General features: G+C 40.3%; 1 protein-coding gene across 1 annotated transcript; it reads left to right on the forward strand.

Moving 5' to 3' along the window:
• Positions 1–27,183, forward strand: LOC311302995 (NLR family CARD domain-containing protein 3-like; the record flags this gene model as incomplete). Its single annotated transcript, XM_084429198.1, has 6 exons — positions 1–119; positions 7,613–9,586; positions 25,315–25,488; positions 25,660–25,830; positions 26,177–26,223; positions 26,307–27,183. 6 exons carry the CDS (start codon positions 1–3, stop codon positions 26,852–26,854), a joined length of 3,033 nt encoding a protein of 1,010 aa, XP_084285324.1. The 3' UTR covers positions 26,855–27,183.
• Between the last annotated feature and the right edge of the window lie 816 nt (positions 27,184–27,999).

Here is a 27,999-nt window from a genome sequence, read left to right on the forward strand (position 1 = left end):
ATGAATCTACATGAGAGGAAAGAAGAGGGGGGTGCTGTCAGCGGTGTCTCTATGAAGAGCAACTGTTCTCGTAAACAACCTATTGGATTTAATGATAAATCAGGATTCAGTAAACCAAGGTAAGCATTGTTGAATTGTTTTTGTTGAGGATTTTTTTTTTTGAATAAATATAGAGTAGTAAAGTGTTTACAAATAATTTACAAATAGTTAATTAATAGTTTATGAACTGTAGTTAATGCAATAATAAACTATATAAATAGCGAGTTCTTCATTTATTGTCACTGTAATTAACAAAGTGTTATTGTTTAATTAGCTCATATGTTAAGAGTTAAATAATGCTTTGTTAACAACGTATTAACTGTAAATAGTTATCACTATCAAAATAGTTATTTACATTAGGTCACGGTGCTTTAAACCTTTATTGGACAGTAATTGCGTTATTATTAAGAGTTCATTCAAATGTTTACAAATACATTAAAGGGGTCATGACATGAGAAATCTAATGTTCCTTGATCTTTTGGCATATAAGAGGTCTTTGTATTAATACATCCTGGAAGTTCCATAACTTAAAACGTCCTTGTCATCAACAAAGTATATAAACAAGCTGTAAAAAGCTTCGTTTGAATCAGATGTGGCATGTGACGTCAAAGGCACAATCATTTGCATACGACTGCCTCTGGACCAAGACAACAATGACCACTTTTACATAATCACATCGTTGGCCCCGCACGCTGGTGTTCAGTCGATGAGCAGTGAGTAGATCTAAAGTAGTTGTTTACAATAAGATTGTGATAATAACAAGATTGCGATACTATGCAGACGTTGTGCTGTTCCTGGCTGTGGAAAAACATCCTCTTGACTAAAGTTGACTAAACGGTCAACTTCACATTGTTTTTCTTAGTAGGATTTAAAAAAATTAAATAAAAAAATCTGTTATTTAATCTGTGGTTAAATTATACTGTACATAGAAAGTGATCCCAAAATGCTCCCTTTACAATCGCTGGAGCTGTCAATCAAATAGCGCAAGTTTATCAGTGGCTGAGTACTAGACTCTCGCCAAAACTCCTGTTATAACAAAGTCCCTTTTGTCTATAGTAAAAATCTAAAAAACTGGATGACTAGTTATTTCCTACTACTTAATTCTGAAAAAACAGAGATTCTAATTATTGGACAAAAAACGTTCTCACGCTTAACAAACTACAGCTGGTCCAAAATGCAGCAGCTAGAGTTCTTACTAGACCCAGGAAGTATGACCATACTTCTACATTAGCCACGTTCCCTTTCAGTCACTCACGTTCGACATAGCCTGTCATTTTCGAGTATTGTAAAAACGAGCCAGTGCACATTGGCGTGCGAGATTTGCATCTCACGCTCCGCCCCGCAGTGTGGGTATAAATACGGAAGCTGATGCATGCACCAGTTGTCTTTCGTTTCGGAGCCTATCATTTTTAATGTCGATGTCTCTGAAGAGTGTGTTGTATTACAACGAGCGAGTGTGTCGGTGCTTCTTCAGGAAGTCTCTCCCGGCGCTGGTGGTTCTACAGCGCGAGTGCAGCGGTGGTCGCGAGCTTTCTGAGCTCTCAACTGCTGTTTTAACATTATCACATTTCTGTTTGTGTTTGTTTGTCTGACGGCCGGTTGAGGGCGAAGAGAGTGAGTGCTTCACTGTTACAGGCTGCACCATCCCTGTCAGTGTTGCAGTGATCATTCCCCTGTGTGCTCCGGCACTGGTGAGAGCGTTTCATTTCTTGAAAGAGCAACACATACTGTGTACTGGTCGCATGTACTGGTCCATACGGACAACACTGCGACCGTTGCGTACATTAATCATCAAGGTGGTCTATGCTCCCGTCGCATGTCGCAACTCGCCCGCCACCTCCTTTTATGGAGTCAGAAGCACCTGAGGTCACTTCGTGCCATTCATATCCCCGGCGTGCTCAATCGTGCCGTCGACGAGCTCTCACGGCAGCATGTGGCCCCCGGAGAGTGGAGACTTCATCCCCAGGTGGTTTAGCTGATTTGGGACCACTTCAGAGCCGCACAGATCGATCTGTTTGCCTCTCTGGACTCGTCCCATTGCCAGTTGTTTTACTCCCTGACAGAGGACACCCTCGGCACGGATGCACTGGCACACAGCTGGCCCCGGGGACTTCGCAAATATGCGTTTCCCCCAGTGAGCCTTCTTGCACAGACACTGTGCAAAGTCAGGGAGGAAGAGGAGCAGGTCTTGCTAGTTGCCCCTTATTGGCCCAACCGGACTTCGTTCCCAGAACTTATGCTCCTCTCGTCACCACCTCCCTGGCCCATTCCTCTGAGGGAGGACCTTCTCTCTCTCCCTGGCCCATTCCTCTGAGGGAGGACCTTCTCTCTCTCCCTGGCCCATTCCTCTGAGGGAGGACCTTCTCTCTCAGGGACGGGGCACCATATGGCACCTGCACCCAGACCTCTGGAAACTTCATACTGGTCCCTGGACGGGACACGGAGGTTCTAGGTGATCTACCACAATCAGTCGTAGACACCATCCCTTCTGCGAGGGCATGCTTACGCATTGATGTGGAACCTGTTTGTTGATTGGTGTTCTTCTCACCGAGAAGACCCCCGAAGATGCTCAATCGGGACCGTGCTTTCTTTCCTGCAAGAGGGGTTGGAGCGAAGGCTGTCTCCCTCCACCCTCAAAGTGTTTGTTGCCTCTATTGCCGCAGACCACGATGCAGTGGATGGGAAATCTGTGGGAAGGCACAACCTGATCGTCAGATTCCTTAGGCGAGTGAGGAGATTGAATCCGCCTTGTGCTCCCTCTATACCCTTTTGGGACTTATCACTGGTGCTGACTGCACTTCAGAGACGTCCCTTTGAGCCTCTAAAAGACAGTTCTCCTGCTTGCATTGGCCTCCATCAAGAGGATAGGGGACCTGCATGCATTTAACAGATAAATGTGCCCAAGGTTCCTACCACCCTTTCGGGACCAGGTGGTGAACCTGCAAGCGCTGACCCCAGAGGAGGCAGACCCAGCCCTGGCTTTTCTCTGTCCTGTCCGCTCCTTGCAGATATATGTGGACAGAACGCAAAGCCTCAGAAACTCAGATCAGCTCTTCATCTGTTACGGAGGCCAGCAGAAGGGAAATGCTGCCAGAGGTTGGCCCACTGGATAGTGGATGCCATCATCTTGGCGTATGAATCCCAAGATGCACCTTGTCCCCCAGGACAGCGAACTCACTCTACACGAAGTGTAGACACTTCCTGGGTGTTGGCACAGGGTGCCTCGCTGACAGATGTATGTAGAGCTGCGGGCTGGGCGACACCTAACACGTTCGCTAGATTCTATAGCCTACTTCTCGAACCAATTGCTTCCCGTGTGCTCTCTTCACATAGAAGCCAGTTAACACCGTAAGCATGCTCTGTGTCGGCTTGCTGCGCCATTCCCCTCCTATGGACTGGATACGTGCGCCATTCTTGCTCCAGTTTAGTTCTCCTTATTAGAACCCTGTGAGTTCCTCCACACCTCTTCGGCATTGGACGTGGCATAACATCCGATGCTAGGCCTACCAGTTGTAAGCTTAGTGGAACTTGTGCTAGGCTGGGTCCATATGTTGTGATCCCTACGGTGATCCCATATGTGTGTTTCCACGGTACAGCTCCCTGAGCCGTGTCTTCCCTTGGCAGAGTTTGCTCTGCCGTCGCTGTCGGTTGGGTCTCCCCCCTGTTTGGCTGGAGCCACCTCAGTGACATTCCATATGTTGTACTGCCCGATAATTCGCCCAGTCAGTATGTGTATTCTCCACTTTACCTCCTGCTGGCTGGTTGTGGGCTACTTAGTGTCCCTCCTTCCATCGAAATGGCACGCTTTCCCAGTGTTATCCAAGTCTACTGAGTGGGTTTTTGGAACAGCAGTGAGTTCCTGGCCTAAGCCCTGTCCTACCTCCGCCCCAAAAAGCTGCGGGAGGATTAGGATGCTTTTGTCTAGGCACTGGAAGGTGGCAGCTTTAGTGGTGTTTTAATTGGGATCCCAATCAGTCGTAACGTACGACTACGTCGAACGTGAGCGACTGAAAGGGAACGTCTCGGTTACATATGTAACCCTCGTTCCCTGAAGGAGGGAACGGAGACGTAGTCCCGTAGCCACTGTTGCTGTACCACCGCTGACCCGGGGTCCGCTCGGCTCCTCAGCGAAAAACAACTGGTGCGTGCATCCGCTTCATATTTATACCCACGCTGCAGGGCGGAGCGTGAGATGCAAATCTCGCACGCCAATGTGCATTGGCTCGTTTTTACAATACTCAAAGGTGACAAGCTCCCTAGCGCGATCCCAATCAGTTGTAACGTACGACTACGTCTCCGTTCCCTCCTTCAGGGAACGAGAGTTACATACGTTACCGAGACGTTCTGTCAACACTGTATTGGCTCCCTATTAAAGGGATACTTCACCGCTTAGCATTAAGCTTTGTATCAGTAGAAACCCGGTAGTATTTTCTAATGACCGTGCTTCCCTCCCTCATGTCCCCCTGAGACAAGAGATTTCTGTATTTTCTGTCTGGAAAAAAACCTCAGATGACGCAAAAATTGTAATTTTGCGTCATCTGAGGCTTTTTTGGCCAGAGGCTAGAGACTACAGCCAGTCGGAGGAGCTGGTTTCCTCATGTTTTCAACCCACCCATAGGGGGTGGGATCTCACTCACAGAATGTACAAATAGTGTCAGCCATCTAACAGGCTCTTGCTCTGTGGAGAAAGCTGAGTATACGTCCATACGTCCTCTTTTTCCCTCATGTCCGGCCATGATTTCGAGATCGCCCAGAATGTCTGGGATTTGGCTTTTGCTTTCTACAGTCGCCATTCATTATGTTTACATGTACACCTTTTGTTTCAATCAGACTGAATTCATTCCGATTGGTGAATCTGAATGTAGTGTTTACATGAACGCTTAACAAGTGATTGGTTGATGTGCGTTTTAGCATTACCAAGAAAATTCCAGTGTTATCGTCTCGGTCGGGATCCATGTAAAGTAGAATGCATGACCTGCAAAGCTGACACGTACGTGTCAGTGTCAAATAATATAAACATAATGAATGCCGACTGTAGAAAGCAAAAGCCGAATGCCTGACATTTTGGGTGATCTCGAAATCCCGGCTGGACATGTCTGAAGAGCCCGGGCAGACTCGAGCGATAAAACTCACGACTCATGATAAAACGGTGTCATTTCAGTTTCGAGTCAATTAGTAGCCTAGTTGTATTATGTCTTCCGATACTGCTCTCTGTAACCGGTGGGCGTGGCTTGGGAGTGGCCTCATAGGGCAGCAAAGCAAGTGCATTCTGGGAGTTGTTGGCTTTTTTCAGTCTAGAAGGCACCAACTTCTAAAATAATTTCACATTTCTACTACATAAATGACCCAATTTAAATACACATTCATCTTTCCAGCGGTGAAGTATCCCTTTAAACATCGCATACATTTTTAACTATTTCTGATTACTTACAAAGCACTAAATGGTTTAGCTCCGCAGTACTTGAGCGAGCTCTTAACGCATTATAGTCCTTCACATCTACTGCGATCACAAAATTCTGGCCAGTTGATAATACCTAGCATATCAAAATCGACTGCTAGCGGTAGATCCTGTTCCTATTTAGCACAAACCTTTGGAGCAGTCTTCCTAACATTGTCCGGGAAGCAGACACACTCTGTCAGTTCAAAGCTAGACTAATAACACATCTCTTTGACCTAGCATACACATAACACATTATAAACTTCTATAATTCAATGTTAGAATTATATGTACAGAGCAGTTATACTGAAGTATACTGAATATCAGAGGGCTAAAATCAGCGTAGGAAAAAAGGCCTTTTATTTCTAAATTATGACAATGTTTTATGTAAAACTCATACTAACATTATAAGTGCACGCCAGGAAACATTATAAAATAATGCAGTTCCTGACCCTTTTTTGCCTATCCCCAAAGCTAAACATAACCACTTAAAAATAAACGAATAAATAAAATAATGTGAATAACTTACAAAAACTTTTTTTTTTTTTAACAAAAAAAATAAGAACACTATGTTAAAATACATTAGTAAGGATTAGTGGTAGGTTTAGGGGAAATAATGTACAGTTTGTACAATATAAAACTCATCATTTCTATGAAAAGTCCCTATAAAACATGGAAACCCACTGTGTGTGTGTGTGTGTGTGTGTGTGTGTGTGTGTGTGTGTGTGTGTGTGTGTGTGTGTGTTAATGCATTTTTAAACATTTGTAAACAACACTGAGTATGAATGCAATTAATGTGCAATAAAGGTTGGTTTAAAGCATTTAATTAATATAATTTTCCAATTCATTATTTCAATCGTTTTTTTCAATGATTCTCAAACGACTTTTTAAACTCCTCCTTTTGGAAAGCTTTTTCTGCTCTGTTTGGCCAGATGGCACAGTCTGTTGTGATTGGTCTACCGCGTACAGCACGTGTCGGAAGCTACGCGGCCATTATCATAACTGAACGACAGCTCTGTCCGGAGGCTTCCTACAGCTCAGCGATTGTACACATTGTAAAGACAGTAAAAATGGCATTGATTTTACCATATCAATCAGAGAGCAGGTCGATGATGATGCATTGGAAGAATTAGTAATTCAACCCGAACCTACATCGCAAGAACGACTTCAGCAGGACGTTTCTCAGTGATATGCTACTCAGTTTGAGGGACATTATGAGATGTTGCAACTGTAATTCCTCACCATTAGCATTAACAAGTGCATGTCCATCAACAAACCAATGTGTATATTTATCATTTATTGCGGTGCACATGCAGGAACTATATCAAGAACAGCGCATACATTAGCCCAGCACTAACGTGAATGACTGATGTAACATTGTAAAACAAATCTTGCTTCACCCTTTATCTTTCCTCAAAGTAGTAAGAATGACGGACAGTCTGTATTAATGGGCACAATTTGAGGTAATATTGGCCCACAGCTGCTTAGCAGAAGTATTTCAGTAAGACTGGTTCAGCTGATTACCCGGAAACTTACACAATGTAAAACACAAAACTAAGTATTTTGAACACTAGGTAGAAAATATATTATATCAATAATTATTCACACATACAGGTTGTGCTTCTGAAGAGCAAACTGGTCCAAACAAACTGAGTACTGACCCATATTTCAAGAACAAGCGTTTTGCGAATCCCATGTTGAACTCCCACGAGATTTGAGAAGTAGTCGTCAGTAAAATGACCCGGGCTGACAATGTACAACATAGGCAGGCATTGTGCAAATATATTTTCTAGTGACATAGAACCGTAAAGCAGTATGATTCTAAACACAAAAGATTCTTTAAGGCTGGTCAGAGTCGATTCTTTCTTTTGGGAGACAATAACTTTATTTATTGTGCACTTTCGACTTTACAACTTTGCAGAACGTTTACATTCACAAATAGCTATATTACACACTGCATGAAAGGGAATAATAAAGGGGCACTTGAACTACAGTTTATAAAATATGAATTGACTTAAAAATAATAGTTTGCAAATGATTTGTAAGTACTTTATTACACTATAGTCATTAAAAAAGTGTTACTGTTTTTTGCATGCATACAACAATTGTGGAAAATCTTTTTCTGGGTTTCTGCAGTGTGGTGAGGGAAGATCTAATCCAATGTCAGTCCAGATGTGGAGATTGTGAGCAAGTTCTGACAGATACAGTCTATTTTACCTGTGGCGAGGGATTAAGCAGACTGTGTGTCAGCTGCTACTCAGACAGAAACAGATCTAGAACAAGCCCTGTCATGGAACAAGCCCAGATTGAGGAGACTGGAGATCTGCAGCAGGATTCTCACCAATCAGATGGTGTTCTTCAGAAAGTGAAATACCAACACAAAATCATCATGAAGAACAAGTATGAGAGCTTATCCGAGGGAATCGAACTGCAAGAGAATCAAACCCTCCTGAACAGAATCTGCACACAACTCTACATGTTACAGGGAGAGAGTAAAGGTGTGAATGAAGAACATGAGGTTTTACACATGGAGAAAACATGGAGAAAACAGGCACAAACAGACACTCCAATCAACTGCAGTGACATCTTCAAAACCTCATCTGAACCAGGATGTGAGGAGAAAGAGAAAATCAAGACCGTTCTTACTAAAGGCATTGCTGGGATTGGAAAAACCGTCTCTGTGCAGAAGTTCATTCTGGACTGGGCCGAGGGAAAAGACAATCAGGATGTAGATTTCATGTTTGTGCTTCCATTTCGAGAGCTGAACTTCATTAAAGATGAGCAGTACACTCTTCACAGACTTCTGCTGGACTTTCATCCTGAACTTCAAGATCTGGACTCAAAGATTTATGATGAGTGTAAAGTTGTGTTCATCCTTGATGGTTTGGATGAAAACCGAATTCCACTGATGTTATCAGACAGTGAGACAGTTTCTGATGTGACTGAGACTTCATCAGTGGGTGTGTTGATGTCAAACCTCATGAAAGGAGAGCTGCTTCCCTCGGCTCTCATCTGGATCACCTCCAGACCAGCAGCAGCCAATCAGATCCCCTCCAAATACATCCACCGTCTGACAGAGATTCAGGGATTCAATGAGCCTCAGAAGGAGGAATATTTCAGGAAGAGAATCAGTGATGAGCATCAAGCCAGCAGAATCATCTCTCACATCAGAAGAGCAAGAAGCCTCCACATCATGTGCCACATACCCCTCTTCTGCTGGATCTCCTCCACTGTGCTTCAGAAGCTCCTGGAAGAAGATCTGAGTGCAGAAATCCCTCAAACTCTGACTGAAATGTACATCCACTTCCTGCTGATTCAGATCCATGCGAGTCAGAAATATCAAGAGAGAGATCCAGAGAAACCCTTGCATTCCAACAGAGAAGTGATTGTGAAACTTGCTGAAGTGGCTTTCAAACAGCTGATGAAGGGCAATGTGATGTTCTATGAGGAGGACCTGAAAGAAAGTGGTATAGACATCAATGATGCCTCAGTGTATTCTGGGATATGTACTGAGATCTTTAAGGAGGAATTTGTGATTCATCAGAGCAAAGTCTATTGCTTTATTCATCTGAGCTTTCAAGAGTTTCTTGCTGCTTTTTATGTAGTTTACTGCTATTTATGTAGCACTAGAGAAGCACTTTTTGATTCACTACATAATTTGCATACACGTGTATTCAATAAGGTTCGAGAAAGAGAAAATGGACAGTTGGATCTTTTCCTGCGATTCCTGCTGGGCATCTCACTGGAGTCCAATCAGAGACTCTTACAGGATCTACTGACACACACAGAGAACAGCTCAGAGAGCATCAAGAAAACTTCACTGTATATTAAAAATGCAATTAAGAACAACAATCTCTCCACTGAAAGATCCATCAATCTGTTCCTCTGTCTGCTGGAAATGAAAGATCTGTCTCTGTGCAAGAAGATTCAGGAGTTTCTGACATCAGACAAACACTCAGAGAAACTCACTCCTTCTCAATGTTCATCAATCACTTACATGCTTCAGATGTCAGAGGGGGTGCTGGATGAGCTGGACCTGAAAAAATACAACACATCGGAGGAGGGTAGAAGAAGACTGATACCAGCTGTGATGAATTGCAAAAAAGCTTTGTGAGTGTTAATTATATATTACAATGAATAAAGTGTACAATAAATAGCGTGTAGGGAGACATAACCCTCCCTGAAAGGTTTAATCTTTTGAAAATGTAGCTGCTAGCAGCACTGCTGAATTTAAATCAGCAAAGGCACAATGGTAAGACTAGATGAAGCAGGGTTTGAACTAGAGATGCACCGATTGATCAGCTTGTGACCAGAATTGGCTGATTTTCAGGTGATCGTTCATGACCGGCGACCGGCCAGTCAGTCTGACATATGCCGAATTTATGCTGGTCAAATGCACTAGGGCACCGCATGATTAACATCGCGCAACATCAGCATCACACGTGCACACAGAACGCACATGTAGCATGTGAGCGGAGCGGTTATATTTCCTCCAGAGCGGAGAGCGCCTTTCTGAAGAATCTGCTCCGCTCACTCAAACATAGTGCAGCAAAAGGTGAGCTATAGGCCTACGATAATACATTAGATAAATAAGCTATTGTGTTGTATGCTAAAATTAGTTTTTACATGCATATGATATACGCAGTTTTCGCACTTGGACATAAATGTGTGTTGGCAGTGTGTGTACACAATCAGCCAATAGTGATAAAAATCCACTCACTCCTTTTTTATTAATCCCCATAAATCATCAGCAGTGTCTCCAAACGACCTGTTTTCAGAATGCTGTTTCAGTGACGTCACTTCGCAAAGGCCCCGCCTGGTTTATTTATATTACTATAAATACTATACTATACAACCATTTATATTACTATAAATTACAGCAACACCTCCCCCTTTGCCCTTTCAGACGAGGTTCATGTTTATAACAGTAATCTTGCGGGGTGGACTCATTTAAAGTAATGTCATCGTTTGGTTTTAGCCAGGTTTCTGTCAAACACAGCACATCTATAGTCTGTAATCATATCATTAACAATGAGTGCTTTTGAAGTAAGGGATCTAATATTCAGCAACCCAAGCTTTATCATTTGCTCATTTGTATTATATATGTTTTTTATTTGTTGAACATCAATTACATTTTTACCCTTAGATTGGTTTGGAAGTTTTTTGCATTTCCTAATTCAGGGAACAGACACAGTCTCTATATGATGATATCTAGGTGAAAGAGGCTCTATGTGATGGGATTTATCTGACCTTGGTGACGTGAGACAGCTAGCAGACGGTCGGTTTAGCCAGTCTGTCTGCTTCCTGACCTGAGCCCCAGATTGTCATGTTTGAGCTCTAAGACTATGTGCCATATTACTAGAGAGAAGAGCAGCACCATCCCAGGAGGGATGAATACCATCTCTTTTCAACAGGTCAGGTCTGCCCCAAAAACTTTTCCAATTGTCTATGAATTCTATATTATTTTGCGGACACCACTTAGACAGGACAGTCTACTAACTATCTCATCACTCCTGCGAACAGGAAGGGGGCCAGAGCAAATTACAGTGCCTGACATTGTACTTGCGAGTTCACACACCTCTTTAACGTTAATTTTGGTGATCTCCGACTGGTGGAGTCGAATATCATTTGTGCCAACATGAATAATAATCTTAGAGAATTTCCGATTAGCATTAGCCAGCACTTTTAAATTTGCTTTGATGTCAGGCGCTCTGCCTCCCGGCAAACATGTGGTTGGTGTCTCTATTTTCACGTTCCGTGTAATAGAATCGCCAATAACTAGGGCACATTCAACAGGATTCTCAGTGGGTGTTTCACTGAGTGGGGAGAATCTGTTTGATGTTGTAATCGGAACGGAAGAGCAGTGTTTTGTCCCGCGACTAAAGCGTCTCATCCTCATCCAATTGCCCTGCTGCATGGGCTCTACCTCAGCCGGAACCGAACAATGTAAAGAGTTCACTAAGCTAGTCGCATCCAAAGCAGTATCTAAAAGCAGTATCTACAATTAACCTCCATTAAAGCTTGGATGTGTGTCTCTAGTTCTGAAATCTTCCCTGTAAGCTTTACTATCTCCCTGCATTTATCACATGTAAATCCTGTGCTGACAGAGAAGGATATGCTAAACATGTTGCATGAGGTGCAAGTAACAATAAGAGGAGAAGATGACATGACTTACCGTGTTTGTTGACTGATCTTATTCACCTAAGTTGTTTGATGGACTCGTAAAAGGCGTGCGAAAAATAAATAAATAAAAATAAATATATAAAAAAATAAAGAGCGCAAAAATTAATGGTCACTTGTCTGAAACAATCCATTTGGAAAGAGGAACACGTCAGGGCTGCCCCTTAAGTCCGGCTTTGTTTGCCCTGTTCATTGAGCCTTTGGCCCAAGCAATAAGAGAGGATTGAGAAGTAAAGGGGATCTCGATTAGGGGAGATGAACATAAGATCTGTATGTATGCAGATGATGTCCTGTTGTTTCTGACTAATCTAAAGTCGAGTATTCCTAAATTGATGACTCTTTTAAAAACATATAATTTATATTCTGGATATAAAATAAATATACAAAAAACTCAAACCCTTATTTATAATTTTAGACCCAATCTGCATATAAGAAGACAATATGATTTCAATTGGAAATCTCGGTCAATAAAATATTTGGGGATAACTTTAACAAAAGATATAGCGAAACTCTTTGAAAGTAATTATGGTCCTATTAATAAGGAGATAAAATCTGATATTTCTAAATGGACCCTGCTCCCATTAGATATGAGTAATCGAATAGAAATAATTAAAATGAACATGCTACCACGGATACTTTATCTTTTTCAATCACTGCCTCTGGAAGTATTGCAAAAACAATTTAATGAATGGGATGGTATGATTTCAAGGTTTGTCTGGAATGGTAGAAAACCTAGAATAAAGTTTAAAACTTTGCAGTTGACAAAAGAAAAGGGAGGGAGAGCTCTACCATGTCTTCAAGACTATTATTATGCTGCTCAATTGAAACCCTTAGTAAGTTGGTGTATACCCAGCTATGAATCAAGATGGAAAACCCTAGAAGTCTCACAGATAGATACACCTATACAGTCGATACTTGGAAATAAAAAACTAGCTGAAAGGAGCTATAACAGATTGAGTACTTGGACTGTATTTTCACTGAGGGTATGGTTCAGAGTATTGAAGAAACTGCAATTAGAGGATCAAACTGGAGTTTTAAGTTGGATAGCATTTGACCCAGGTTTTGAGCCGGCTAGGGTAGATGAGAGATTTAAACAGTGGGTTTGGAGAGGTATCACATCTTACTGTTCAGTCATCTCTAATGGGAAATTACAGAGTTATCAGACACTCTCAAATACATTTGGACTAGAAAAGCAGGATTTTTATAGATATTTGCAGGTCAGAGATTATTTTAGCAAAAAAATTAAACGTACATTGCCAGAAGATCATAATCTAATTACAATATTCTCAAATGCGTACACATTAAAAGATAACAAAAAGCTGGTTTCTAGATTGTATGGAAGTATGCAAGCTTCCAAGAATCATTCATCAATATACATTAAACAAAAATGGGAGAAAGAGTCTGGCTCACAAATAACAGATGAAGACTGGACAGATATATGTGTGATACAGACAAATACCACAAACTCAAGATCCTGGAGGGAATTTGGATGGAAGAATTTAGTAAGATTCTTTATAACTCCCAAATTAACAGCACTTCATACAGGCTCACAGAGCCGTGGCTTTTGCTGGAGACAATGTGAAACCCCGATGGCTAATCACTATCATATTTTCTGGGCATGCCCAAAAATAAAATTATTTTGGCAAGAAGTCGTGGCAGAGATTGGGAAAATATTGGGAGTAGAGGTTGATTTTTCGTTCACTACTATATATTTAGGTAAAATACCAGGAAATGTTTTAGACAAGGATAAATATTTATTAAAAATATTGCTAGCAAGCAGTAGGAAAGCAATAACCCGTAAATGGTTGCAGATTGACCCTCCAACTAAGGATCAATGGCTAGGGATCATTAACGAAATATACAGTATGGAGAGACTTACATTTATATTAAGGCTCAAACTAGACAAATGTAACAAGTTGTGGGAAAAATGGATTATGTATGTAAACCATTGAGGAAAGTGTGATATTGTATATCAAGATGTTGGAATTATTTTGTGATACTGTCTGATATTGTAGCATCCATGATAACTTTGTGTTCTTTGTTCCAATAAAAAAAAAGTAAAAAAAATAAAAAATAAATAAAGAGCGCACAGATGGCACGCTAACAGCCAAATCGCAATCGCCAAATCGCAATCAGTCCGCCGTATCCAGATCCAATGAAGGACCTGCGCCTGGACACAATGACAACGCAGTCCTGAAGTGTCAACCAGTCCCTCTCCTGTTTACTGAAGTCAGATGGATCCCGGCCGTATCCAGATCAGATGGTGGACCTGCACCTGGACCCATCCATGACGCATCCCTGAAGTGCCAGCCTCATCAGCCCTGTGAAGGCTTCATCGACACGACAGGCATCGGCACTGATCCTCAAAAAACTCGTCTCCATACCGGCGTGATGACTCCGACTTCCAACCAGATAGAACTGGATGATATTCTGAATGTTCTGATCTGTAATGCTGCCAGGATCATAATCATACACTGTTCGCTCGTTGGCCAGAGGAGAACTGGCCCCCGACTGAGTCTGGGTTCTCCCAAGGTTTTTTTGTCCATTCTGTCACTGATGGAGTTTTGGTTCCTTGCCACTGTTGCCTTGGCCTTTGGCTTGCTTAGTTGGGGACATTTAATATTCAACAATACAGCGGGGGAAATAAGTATTGAACACGTCATCATTTTTTTCAGTAAATATATTTCCAAAGGTGCTATTGACATGAAATTTTCACCAGATGTTGGTAACAACCCAAGTAAGCCATACATACAAAGAAACAAGCAAAAATAAGTTCAGAAATTAAGTTATGTGTAATAATGTGAAATGACACAGGGAAAAAGTATTGAACACATGAAGAAAGGGAGGCGCAAAAAGGCATGGAAAGTCAAGACAACTGCTGAAGACTTACAGTAATTAAAAAGCAATCCAGCCCCCTGTCAGTGGAAATTAACAACAGCTGGTTCAGTCCCAAATGATGGCCTACAAAAAGGTCTCATTGCCAAGGTGTCACACAAGACACATCTCATGATGGGTAAAAAGCAAAGAGCTGTCTCCAGACCTTCGCAACCTAATTGTTGCAAAACATAATGATGGCATTGGTTATAGGCGCCATTCTAAGCTTCTGAATTGAGCACTTTTGTGGCCATAATACGGATAATAATAATAATAATTATTATTATAATCAAATATCATTATCATGATCAATAATCATTATAATAAAAATAATAAAAAGAAACCATAATAATTTCACCATAAATTTGCCTCGACCAGGTGCTCCTCGCAAGATTTCTGATAGAGGAGTGAAAAGAATAATCAGAAGAGTTGTCCAAGAGCCAAGAATCACTTGTGGAGAGCTTCAAAAAGACCTGCAGATAGCAGGTACTGTTGACTCAAAGAAAACAGTAAGTAATGCACTCCACCGCCATGGCCTGTATGCACGCTCACCACGCAATTCTCCATTACTGAAGAAAAAGCATGTTGAAGCTCATTTAAAGTTTGCTGCACAACATTTGGAAAAGCCAGTGAAATACTGGGAGAATATAGTGTGGTCACATGAGAGCAAAATTGAACTGTTTGGATGCCATAATACACACCATATTTGGAGGAGAAATGGCAGTGCACATTACCCTAAAAACACCATACAACTTGGTGTTGGCTCTTGGACAACTCTTCTGATTATTCTTTTCACTCCTCTGTCAGAAATCTTGCGAGGAGCACTGGTCGAGGCAAATTTATGGTGAAATTATTGTCTTTCCACTTCCGTATTATGGCCCCAAAAGTGCTCACTGGACCATTCAGAAGCTTAGAATGGCGCCTATAACCAATGCCATCATGATGTTTTGCAACAATTAGGTTGCGAAGGTCTTGAGACAGCTCTTTGCTTTTACCCATCATGAGATGTGTCTTGTGTGACACCTTGGCAATGAGACCTTTTTGTAGGCCATCATTTGGGACTGAACCAGCTGTTATTAATTTCCACTGACAGGGGGCTGGATTGCTTTTTAATTACTGTAAGTTTTCAGCAGTTGTCTTGGCTTTCCAAGCCTTTTTGCGCCTCCCTTTCTTCATGTGTTCAATACTTTTTCAAAGTGTCATTTCACATTATTACACATAACTTAATTTCTGAACTTATTTTTGTTTGTTTCTTTGTATGTATGGCTTACTTGGGTTGTTACCAACATCTGGTGAAAATTTCATGTCAATAGCACCTTTGGAAATATATTTACTGAAAAAAATGATGACGTGTTCAATACTTATTTCCCCCGCTGTATTACTGATCTGCCTTACTTAAGGTGGATGATCACGCAATTTTCTTCAAGAAACAAACTTTTTTTGTATTATTTTCATGTTATCACTGTGAAGCTGCTTTGATACAATCAGTATTGTAAAAAGTGCTATATAAATAAAGGTGACTTGACTTGACTTGACCGAAGGAAAGAGAAACAACAAGAACAGAAAAAAGAGAAACACAAGAACTACAACTGATTCATTATCTTTAATTCTAATTCAGAGTTATTTTAATTCTCTGTAGAGTGGGACCAAATGTTCTCTAAGCAGAGCTAATTTAACTCTGGGGATTTTGCTGTGAAAGAAAGTGTTACCACAATTGTTTCCATTCCTTATTCTATAAATTAGTTGACATTTGACTTTGGTGGCCATCTCAGTGATACAGCAGGTTTTCTAGTGTTGTCTGAAAGTGGAATTTGTTCAACGTCACTGGCAAACTTATCTCCAAACATAGTTCTACAGATGGCCATTGCTGCTGGACGAATGAGGTTCTCTGCAATTGTATGAGGCTTTTTTGCCTTGGCAACTAAATACGCCACCTCATATGAAGCAGTAAGCGCTTTGACTGCCACAGTAGTTTGGCTATTCATAATTTTTGGGGGATTTGTTAATCCTGATTCTTTACGGCGAAAAAAGTCAACCAGTTTATCTTTTAATGTCGGGTCTTTGGTTTGTAAGTGATGTCTTAGTTTCACAGGTTTCAAACTGTCATTTGCAAGCACCTCAGAACATCCAAAACACTGTGGACGTGGTTCGTTATTAAGTGTGATGCACGTGAATCCGTATTTTATGTACTGTTCATCATACTTCTGTAGTTTTGATTCACCCAGGTCTTTGCTTTTTGCAATTAATCCCCTCTGTGTGGAAAGGCCCATTAACGTAGAGAGTTCACCATCAGTCACTATTGGCTGTAGCTAAATTTACGTTTCATGAATGACACACACATACAAGCAGGTTGCAAGATTTACCAACGTTAAAAAGAAATCGCTATACTGCTTAGTGCGATTTTAATTAGATAAATATGTTAGCATTGTGTTTCATGAAGCGCACGCGTGCGACTATACGCGTGATTACAATTTTCAGCGTCTCAGAGCGGTTTGGTTCATTAAGCGGTTCGGTGCGCATTATTAACTAGAAGAAACTCATTTACTCCAAATCAATGCTCTGCATTCTGCATGAGATCGCATTGCATCGGAGAATTGAAATGTCACGAAAGGCTGATTCAAGTGTGGGCTGCGTTTCCGAAAAGCATCGTGAGCTAAGTTGATTGTTGAGACCATTGGTGGCAATGGTTCTACGATCTACTTAGGCATATGATGCTTTTGGGAAACGCATTTATCTCTGTCGTCTGTTCAACACAGCGCTGTTGTCTTTCAGAGATATGGTCGTCGTAAAAGTGCATTGTTTGCGTTCCCTAGCATGCATTTTGCAAGGAAAGTATAAATGTAATAAGTATTTCACATGTACACACACAAGCACAAAAGTGTTTTCTGCGCTGAACAACGCGATGAGTTTAACAACACTCGCAGGATAAATTAGTTAGTTAGTTAGTTAGTTAGTTGTCACTTCCAGTAACATCATTATAACTGGGTACTCTTTCAGTCCACCTCCAGCAGTGCAGATCGTGGTTGAGGCTTTATTGGAAAATGCCTTCCTAAATTCTGCTCTTAATTCCGGAGTGACTTTCGCCAGGAGCTCTTCTTGCTTGCTGGTCAGTCCGAGGCCTTTTCTCTCCACCCTTTTGGTACCTTGCACCTCTCTGCCAGCGTCTTTCTCTTGAGCGATGGACTTGGGGCAGAGCAGATAGTGGTGAGGCTCTTCTTTGCGGCAGTCCATTTTACTGCAGAGGAACTTCGGGTTGCAACGGCCATCCTTTAGGTGGAGGCACAGGCAACGATTGCAAATCCCATGGGTATTTAGATGGGTCTTTCTCCTCTGGAGATCCATCTCCCTGAAGGTTTTGCAAGCAAATAGCCTGCCAGCGTGAGTCTCATCAGCACAGGCAGTGCACGAGCCCAAACGTAGCTTCGACTGAGCCTCTCTACGGCCTGAGGTAGCTTTGGAGAATGCTTTCTTGACTCCTCTTTCTAGTTTGTCTGCCGGGCCTTTCACTGAGGAGCTTCCCTCCCTAGGGCTTACCTCCAGCTGATCCAGCTCCTCCAGGATTGCCTCCTGCTTCTTCAGGAAGCACAGTAAGCAGTCGAAATGATTATGTGGAGCAAACCCATTCACAGCCTCAGTCTTGTGTGCAATCCATTTCTCCTTCAGAGAGCTTGGTAGCTTGCTTTCAAGGGACTGCGCTACCCAACGGTTCCTTATAACATCTTCTTCTCCCAGGATCACAAGGTTACTAAGGGCCCGCTCCACTGCTTGGATCAGCTCAATTGCTTTCCTAGGGTTGTCACCCTTTACAGGGGGTAGGCCCTGAACCTCCTCAGATATCTTCAGGACGATTTTCGCCTTGTTCCCGAAACGGTTGTCGAGGCGCCTGAACATTTCATCCGCCGACGCACAGCTGGACAGAACCAAGTCTTTCTTAACCCTGTCGCTGAGACTTGCCAGGAGGTGGAACCTTGTAACACCAGCCGTTCTCTGTGGGTTTCCCAGCTGTTCCAGCTCTTCCCACTCAGCCTTCCACCGATAGTAATCGGTCATGTCTCCCGAGAACGTTGGCAGGCGTGTTCTTTCAAGACTGATCTGTGGTCTGAAGCCGTATGCTCCGGGATGCAGGCCAGAGATGCTTTGTGGTGGTGCATATGGAAACGCAGCTGCTCCAGTACTGGATACAGGTGTTACACTGGGGATTTGAGGCTGCGTGCCAGCTCTAGTGGGCCCCTCTTCGGACTCGCTATGCTCTTCATTAGCACCTGCTTCTTCAACCTCTTCTCCTCCGTCGACCTCTTCTGTCCGCTTCAACTTTTGCCAGCTCCGCACCCAGTCATGCAGTTTGTTGACCAGCTTGTATAGCTGCTGCTTATACACTGTTGTCTTGGCTCCAGGGACAAGACCTTCCCATTCAAGCACCTTCTGCTCAAGCATTTTGATTCTCTCCACCAGGCCCTCTCTCAGGACTTGAAAGTCTTCATCTGCCAACTCCTTCAGATCAGTGTTCTCCACTTCAGCACATTTCTCCTCTGCACCATCGGCGTACAATTTAAGGTCAACATAGGCGAATTTGGACCATAACGTCTCTTTAGCGAGCCGGAGCGTTTCTGTATAGGTGGTAAGGCACGTCGCCATTTTCTCCTCTACATGAGCCGCTTCTTTTTCTGCTTTTTCTTCCTCACTTTCCACTTCTCCTAGAGCATCAACATATTCGAGTCCAGTGTCGTGCAGCTTTCCAAAGTCCACACCAAGTGCTCTGATCTCGTCGATGAGCACCTTTTTTTCTAGGAGGTCTACAGTGAGGAACAGCTTTTTGGCTCTCTTGCTGAAAGAGCTCTGTGCTGTTGAGCGCTTTCCTTTTAGGGACACTAATTCTGCCAAATCCATCTTCCTTTCTTTGCACTGACCAAGGCGCTATTGACAGAGGGGTCTATTTGGCCTATTCCTCTTCCCTTGGTGCTCCTTCACTGGTCAATGCTGATATGGCAGTGGCAGACTTGGCTTAACGCTCTTGGGCCGTTTGGTTTATTACTGTTCCGTTTTCTTCCCACGGAAAGGGCAACCCCGTGTACAAAGAGGATATTACTCGGTATTCCACATTTGTTTGTTTATTTCAAAAAGGATAACCAGGTAATAAACCTGAAATAACAAGAAATGCAACGTTTCAATTTCCATGTGCATACTACAACCAGCCCCAGTTCTTTACCTCAACAGCCCAATAACAATAAGCAACACTAAATAACATTAATCAAATACAAATAGAAAATAATATTAATATACTATAATAATAATAATAATAATAGTTTCATAATTTAAACGTACACAATTCACACTTTAAACATTATGCATCATACTTAAGTCCTACCACAACTCTATGCAAAATGCATACAATCCTTTCTGTAAGCAGGAAACTACAGCTCCCAAAATGCCCCGCGGCAAACCAGGAAGTCCGCGATTCCTACTTCATCAAACATTATAAAACGAAATAGAGTAAATACAAATGAATACGTATAGTAATGTTATGAATCAAAATGTTAATCCCACGACTTCGCCACTTCGCCAGTTTATAATTTATACAGCGCATAGCGTTATCTCTATCAGTAAACTAATCTGCTTTGATCTACCGGAGAATAGCGAAATAGCGTTATTTTTAACGTGCAACGGACATAAACACAGTACAACAGCATAGCATGGCGACAGCAGACAACATAAAGCATACATCATTAAAGTAGACAAGAAAACATTTGAGATTAAGAGAGCTTACCAAGTGGCTGCACACCGGGTTGAAAGTTACTACAAACTGAATGAATCTCACGCTTCCTTTTCACGTAGTAAATACCGGTCACATGTGCTCACAGCACACTCCTCTCTTAAAGAGGCACTACACTATTGTGCTGCTAAAGTGTTACTTGCAACATTGGTAGCTCTAGTTTAAAGCAAATTTAAACATTAAACATTTAATTAAACATGTAAATAACAAAACTTCACAAATGACAAAACTTCACAGAAAACACAACAATTAGTATTGAAATTCTAGGTCCTGGGCCTACTGTTCAAAAAAATGATTAGTCTATTATTTTATTTATATTCAGATTTTTTTGTCATATCAAACCTTTGGTTAAGGTTAAGCTTACTTAATCTTTGTAATTTCTTTAAATTTGTTCTGCCATGTCTGGGTAAATCAGTTGAGGCAGCAGACAAAAACTATTCAGTATTCTTCACATTATTTCAACAGCCATTAGGCTGCTATTTAAATTCTCAACATTTTTGATAATGTACCATATGTTTGCATTGCAATTAAACTTATATGTCATTCATACTATGACAAGGAAAAAACTGCTCCAAAGAGAACTAACGCCTCCCACCCCACATTCATGCTTCAAAATTATTTTGGTGGGTCTTGAGATAGATTATTCTTGTCTAGGTGGTTCCTGGAATGGAAAAGTTTGGGAACCCCTGCTCTAGTGGATGATTAAAGATTTGCTAGCTTACATTCACAGTCGTTTTACTTAAGCCTCTGAATTAAAAGGTGCGTCCCACAGGTTGAAAACCCCTGTTGGGTATGAACCAGTTGTTGTAGTTCTGGTTGTTTTCTTCTTTTGTTTTTGTAGGTTTGATTGGTGACTGGGGTGTGACTTGAGCGCACCTGAATCTCTTCATGGCACCTTATTTAATTGAATGATTTTAAATTCTGATAAAAATAAATAAATAAAAACTTTTTAGATTTAATGTTCGGTACGCCTGCCCTGCCCAAGTTGGCAGAGTGACTGAGCTTGAGCTATGCTAAATTTGTAATATATAGGGCTAACTGAAACAAGCCTGGCTTATTTGGTAAACCTGTTTTACATTTACATTTACATTTATTCATTTAGCAGACACTTTTATCCAAAGCTTCTGGAACAGTTTTCCAGTGTCTGGAACCTGTTTTATGGAACAGACCTCTCAATCATGTCAAATGTCAACAGTAAAATCCATATAACCGAGTATGAAGATGTACGAAGAATGGGCTCCTGAAGTGGATGTGCCAAATCAGAAAGACAATAAAATGTGTACTGTTGATGTGCCACCAGGCAACAGTTTTTAAACACTTCTGTAGAGGCTTTGGGTTGGGGACTCTAATGTTGGGCTGCTGAGAGTCCCATCATCATGGACTGACCTGAATCTTTGTTTAACTTAGAGCACTTGTAAAGAGAAATCAAAAAGGCAAAAGCCAGCAAATGATAAAATGATGAGAGCACACACAGAAGGCTCTTCTCATTGTCCTTCTTTTTCTGATATGAACATTCCAATATGTATTTGATATTTGTTTCATGTGTCATGTGTGGGCCTGAAAATAATGAAGAGTTTCCTTTGTGCTAACAGTGTCCAGAGAGTGTCCAGAGCTAGCAACCTTGTGCATTTGTTCCAAGCTTGTCAGTTAATGAGTTATATGTGGAAATCAATGCAATAACAAGACAGATATTAACAATATTTGCATAAAAATAGTTCCTTAAAAGCAGTCCTCAAATTTGCATGCTTCCTATTAAGTTTACACTCAAGTAAAAAACAAGAAAATCTAAAATCAGCCAAATATAATATGAACATGATGGATAAAGCAATAAAAAAGATCCCATTATGGAATACTGACCAACAGGCTCCATCATAGACTGTGCTTAAGAAATAATAGTAAAGAAACACTAACAAATACAGTAGTATTTGTCAGTAGAATAGTAAATTATTAAAGGCGAGACACGGCAGTCAAAAACATAGATTTTTCATGCAATGGTCAGTTTTGAGATTTTGGGCTAGTTTACTCCTTCATTATGTGTTCTTTCAAGCTGCTATAAAGAAAACGTTGAAAATATACATTAAAATGTTTATTGTATTACATTTTGTTTACTTGCGGCAGTAAGTTTCTCCCGAATTTACCAAGAAGTTAGCATTCCAACGCGACATGGCGAGTTCTGTCTGTTTATTGAAGTCTGTCATGACCGGTATTCGTTGTAAAGCTCTGAGTCTCCTGCACAATGCTATGTAACCCAAATATGGGCATTTCCTTTCTATCAGCAACCAATCGTGAATGTCCAAAGGGGGATTTAAAGCTAATGACGAAATCTCATTTAGAGCTATTTAAATCTTTAACTGCCGTTTTCTCAAAATTAGTTTTTTGTCATTCTCCAGTACAAACATCTCAGCCTATGTAACGCCTATGTAGCACCTATGTACACACAACTTTCCAGTTATACACTTAGCAGTATTCTGAAGATATTTTCAGAGGGATTTGTTAATAAATCATTCCTGGCCTGATTTATGTGACATTTTAATTAAAAAAGAATATATTTTTTTAAGGCTATGGACAGTATATTTTGATTTCCTAGATAATGAAAGCATATCTCCTGAAATCCCTCTGAATTTTTTTTTTTCATCTTGTGTGTAAACAAAATGAAAAAAGAATTTTGCACCTGGCTTTATCATATTCAGATCTATCTACCGAAAATAAATGCAAAATCACGCATATTTAATGAGATAGTGCATAATTTGCATAATGAAACATACAAATTTCAAAAACTTGTAATACTTTTTTTTATATACTTGTGTAAGTAATCAACTGAGGAAGTTTAACCCTCTGGGGTCTGAGCTGTTTTCTGGGCCCTGGAGGTGTTCTGACATGCTCTGACATTTGTGCTTATTTCTGTTACTTGTGACATTTTCATGGCTAAAGTCTAATTACACTGTATTCAGCACAAACTCTGCTACAATAATATATCAACAGCATGTGTGTAAAAGTTTGTAGTTTTGAGATAATGACATTTATGCGTGGTTTGTGAAAATACAAAAAAAAAATCTCACTGAAATAAGGTCATGAAACCCATACTGATTATTTCTTAACAAGACTTTTGAAAATTGTATGACGTAGCCTAGAATATTTGCTCTAAAACTATGTGAAAATCACCCTGACTGCTCATTCAGAGAAGACAATATATTGATTTAAAATTTTTACGACGTGTTTTGTGTGAAAAAGCAATATGCGAAGGGGCGGATCATCTCATTAGTATGTAAGGCTTTTTACACCTGAGAAAGACAAAGACACACCCTAATGGCCCTATTAGGAGCTTATCAGGGCCCATCATTCTGACCAACCTTGCACAAAGAATGAGGAGATTAAAAAAAGAATGGCTTTTAAAATTGTTTGGATTTATTTACAACATAATCCAAAGATACACAACAAAAAAAAAAACACTTATTGATAACAATGATCCAAAGAAAGAGACCTTTGTGCCATTCCTAAAAACATTGTACATACCTTTCATTTCCAAGGTGTTTGATTTTCACTTTACCATGTTCATGTACAGAGACATGTACTGTGAATGTTGAAGTCAGCAGGACTCAGTGGCATCTGGGCCCTGAAAAAAAAGAAAAAAAGGAAAAAGTGAACATACTGATATCAAGAGAAAGGCCTGCACGATTTTGGGAATACATTTGAGATTTTTCTGGTTAAAATTGCTTTTTAAAATTCACAGAATACACACACACACTCACACAAATGTTTCCAACAATATATTATATAATGAACACAGGTTTGTTGTGCCTTGTAGGTATAGGCTATGCGCAGTGCTGCATAAAATAATAACAATATAGCAGCCTATATACATTTTCAAAAAGATTTCAGTAACAACTAAGCTAGAGAAAAATATATTGATTATCATGTTACTTCAAATGTTTCCATTCGTTATGATGATATGAAATGAGATAATAGTAAAACATGAAGCCGTTTGGAGCGTTTTGCTTTTCCAAAATATGATGCATTCAAACGCGATCGCGTTTAAAAATATGATACATTCAAACGCGATCGCGCTCAAATATAATTATGGTTAGGCCTACCATATACATATCTACGTTTGAGCAGATATCCACAAACACAGTAACAGTAAACACGGGTCTAAATATTATAATATTCACCATATATCTAGCAACAGTTCAACTGCAATGTGAAATTTATGCAACAATAACAAACTAATATGTAAGAATTTCTTACCTTATCTTTCTTGTCTTGAAATCGCATTCTTCTTCTGGGGTAAAGCCAATGTAAACTCACGTCTTTCAAACTCGACGAAAAGCAGAGACTGATGAAGTGTTTTGTTTTTGAGGTAACGAGCGCGTTCGCGTTCCATGTGGAGATTTGCATGTGAATATCTTTTGCGCGAGTAGGCGTGGCCAAATTAAAAATAATTAGGAAGCGTTTGAGAAGCTGGACATCTTGTTGGTTTTATACAAATTACTTAAACAGAAAATATTTGTTTTCAGTTTGAGTCCGATCATTTAAAAGTACACACTTAAATGTTTATAAAGGTATATGGCTCATAAATGTGTGACAAGTATTCGCTGAGTTTTGTTTCAGTTTATAGACGTGCTCAAGAAAAAAAAGTTCACCGCGACGGAGAGGCAGAACGCACACCCTGTTTATTTTCTTTATGTTTCAAAAGCACAATGTTTTGATTTGATTGTAAGTGGACACATACAAAAGTAGAAATATCACAGATTCTTTTTTTATATTTATTTTTTCTGTATGACCATAAATGACGGAGTAATTTAAGTTTAAAGTGCTACAATGTAAAAAAAGTCCAGCAAAACGCGGGGGCGCGTTTGCCGACCTCAGAGGGTTAATGGTGATATCTATTATTTTACAAATTTTACTCTATTCACCTGTAGTGTCTTGCCTTAATTATACTTTAAATATCAATAAAAGTTCCAGAGTCAGGATAGGAATTTATTCTCTTCTAAAATTGTATTTCATTGTCTTTCAGTCTTACTTACTCTAACATCACTGGTCAATGCTGTGAAATTGTAACTTCAGCTCTGCAATCTTCAAAGTCCCTCCTAAGAGAGCTGGACCTGAGTAACAATGACCTACATGATTCAGGAGTGAAGCTGATCTCTGAAGCACTGAAGACTGCAAACTGTCCCCTGGTGATACTGAGGTACTTAAAAGTATTAAAAACCTTTCATTTTTTGGACTCAAAAGTAGGCACGAATTGAACACAAATATAACATCTAAAGTAAGTTACAAGGTCATGGTCAAACCCGTCATAAAAAGTGCAAAGGGGAAATGTTGGTGCCCAATTCAAAATCAAATTACTTTGTTTTTGAAGATTATCTGGCTGTATGGTGACAGAGGTCGGATGTTGTTATCTGGCTTCAGCTCTGAGGTCAACTTCACACCTGAAAGAACTGGATCTGAGCTACAATCACCCTGGAAAATTAGGAGTCAAGTTACTCTGTGAGAGACTGAATGATCCAATCTGCACACTGGAAAAGCTCAAGTATGTTGAACATAAGTGAAATAATTTACAGTGTAAGGACAATGGTAGACATATTATTCATAATAGTTACAAAGCCATATGAAATGTACTTAAGTCTGCTCTTGCTTTTTCAAACCGTTTTCACAAACTAGCAATATCTTGCAAAATGTTTGCATGTGTACTCTGTACCAGAAAAATAACAGCCAAGGTGTTGCCTGGTGCAGATAGATAGATAGATAGATAGATAGATAGATAGATAGATAGATAGATAGATAGATAGATAGATAGATAGATAGATAGATAGATAGATAGATAGATTCATTTAACTAATCATGACCCTTTTCTGTCATTATGTGTGTTCCTTTAGTCTGGACCACAATGAACACTTTAGAATCACACCAGGGCTGCAGAAATGTAGGTACTCTTTGTTTCTTTCTTTTTTACAGACACACATCGTTATTGTAGTTTTAGGTTCTAATTGCTGTTCTTGTGTTCAGATGCCTGTGATCTCACACTGGATCCAAATACAGCAGATACTCGTTTCTGTTTGTCTGAAGAGAACACAAAGGTGACATATTTAAAAGAAAATCAGCCATATCCTTATCATTCAGAGAGATTTGATAAATGTTCTCAGGTTCTGTGTCGGGAGTGTCTGACTGGACGCTGTTACTGGGAGGCTGAATGGAGCGGGAAGGGTGCTTATATATCAGTAGCATATAAAGGAATCAGCAGAAAAGGCGAGAATGATGACTGTGTGTTTGGATGCAACGAGAAGTCTTGGAGTCTGGACTACTCCTTTGACAGATTTAGTGCCTGGCACAACAATAAGAACAATTACATACCTTGCCCGTCACCTCCCTCTAATAGAGTAGGAGTATATATGGACTGGTCAGCTGGTACTCTGTCCTTCTACAGCGTTTCTGACACACACACACTCACACACTTACACACATTCAACACCACATTCACCGAACCCCTCTATTGTGGACTTGGTATCTATCCTTATTCTTCAGTTTCTCTCGTCAGACTGAACAAAAACAACTGAGAAACTGACTTATGACATGTCCACACTTTCTTCAGTGCAACCATGTCTTTTCAAAGCTGTAGTGTTCTATGTTTTAACCTTGTAAAATGTGTGGAAAGACTTGAGGACAGTGTATAATAATGCAAAATATATATTTTTAAATAGCACATTTCTGTCAAGCTCCTGCAGTTTACAGATGACACTGCACTATACACTGATAAACATTTTGAGATTTTGAAGCAAAAGCTAGTAACAAACATTGCCAAAGGTGAAACATTTTTTAGAAATGATGAGGAAGAGGGTAATTGAAATACATAAATAAAGAAAGAAAATAAACAGGGTGTGCTTTCTGCCTCTCCGTGAACCTTTTTTCTGGAGCACGTCTCTAAACTTAAACAAAACTCAACGATTACTAGTCACACAGGCAAGAGCAATATACAGTATCTTTAAATTTATTTAAGTGTCTACTTTTAAATGATCTAATTCAAAAAGAAAACAAATATTCTCTGTTTATGTAATCTTTATGAAAAGAGAAAGATGTCAGTCGTTCTCATGGCAACTCATTATCTACTAATGTGAACACGCCTACTGAGAGTGTGCGCTATTGAAACGCAAATGATCTAAGGCAATCCATGCAAACCTGTCAACGCCCACATCAGCTCGATAAAATCATCAAGTTTAATCAGTTTCATGTACTTTACGTCATCTTGTGACGCTGTGAGGAATAATAATAGCGTAATAGTAATAATAATCCTGGAAAAATGTACCTCAGAAGTGCTGGTTTCAGTTTCATTTCGAGGAGCAACGGATCCAGCTGAGGACTGTGAATAGTAAGTTCTTTATTCTTAAGTGCTTTGTTCTAATCGCGATAGTGTCTGTAAACCGCAATAAGATGTGTCTATGTGTGAATGAACGGCACAGATGAGCGCTGTTGTTTACTACAGGCACTTACAACATGCTATTTTTACATGAACATGAATACATCTACTTTAGCTTTTCCCAAACTATATTGCTATACTGAGATGAGTAAAAATCGACTGAAATACTGTATGTTGAAATAAATTGTCTTTGTATGTACAACGTATTAAACTGCAAATTAACATTGATATGCCCTATATTAAAATATCATAAAAACGATATGTTGCAGACGAAATATTAATGTTTAA

This window comes from Rutilus rutilus, assembly GCF_951802725.1.
Source record: "Rutilus rutilus genome assembly, chromosome: 13".
Taxonomy (NCBI): domain Eukaryota; kingdom Metazoa; phylum Chordata; class Actinopteri; order Cypriniformes; family Leuciscidae; genus Rutilus; species Rutilus rutilus.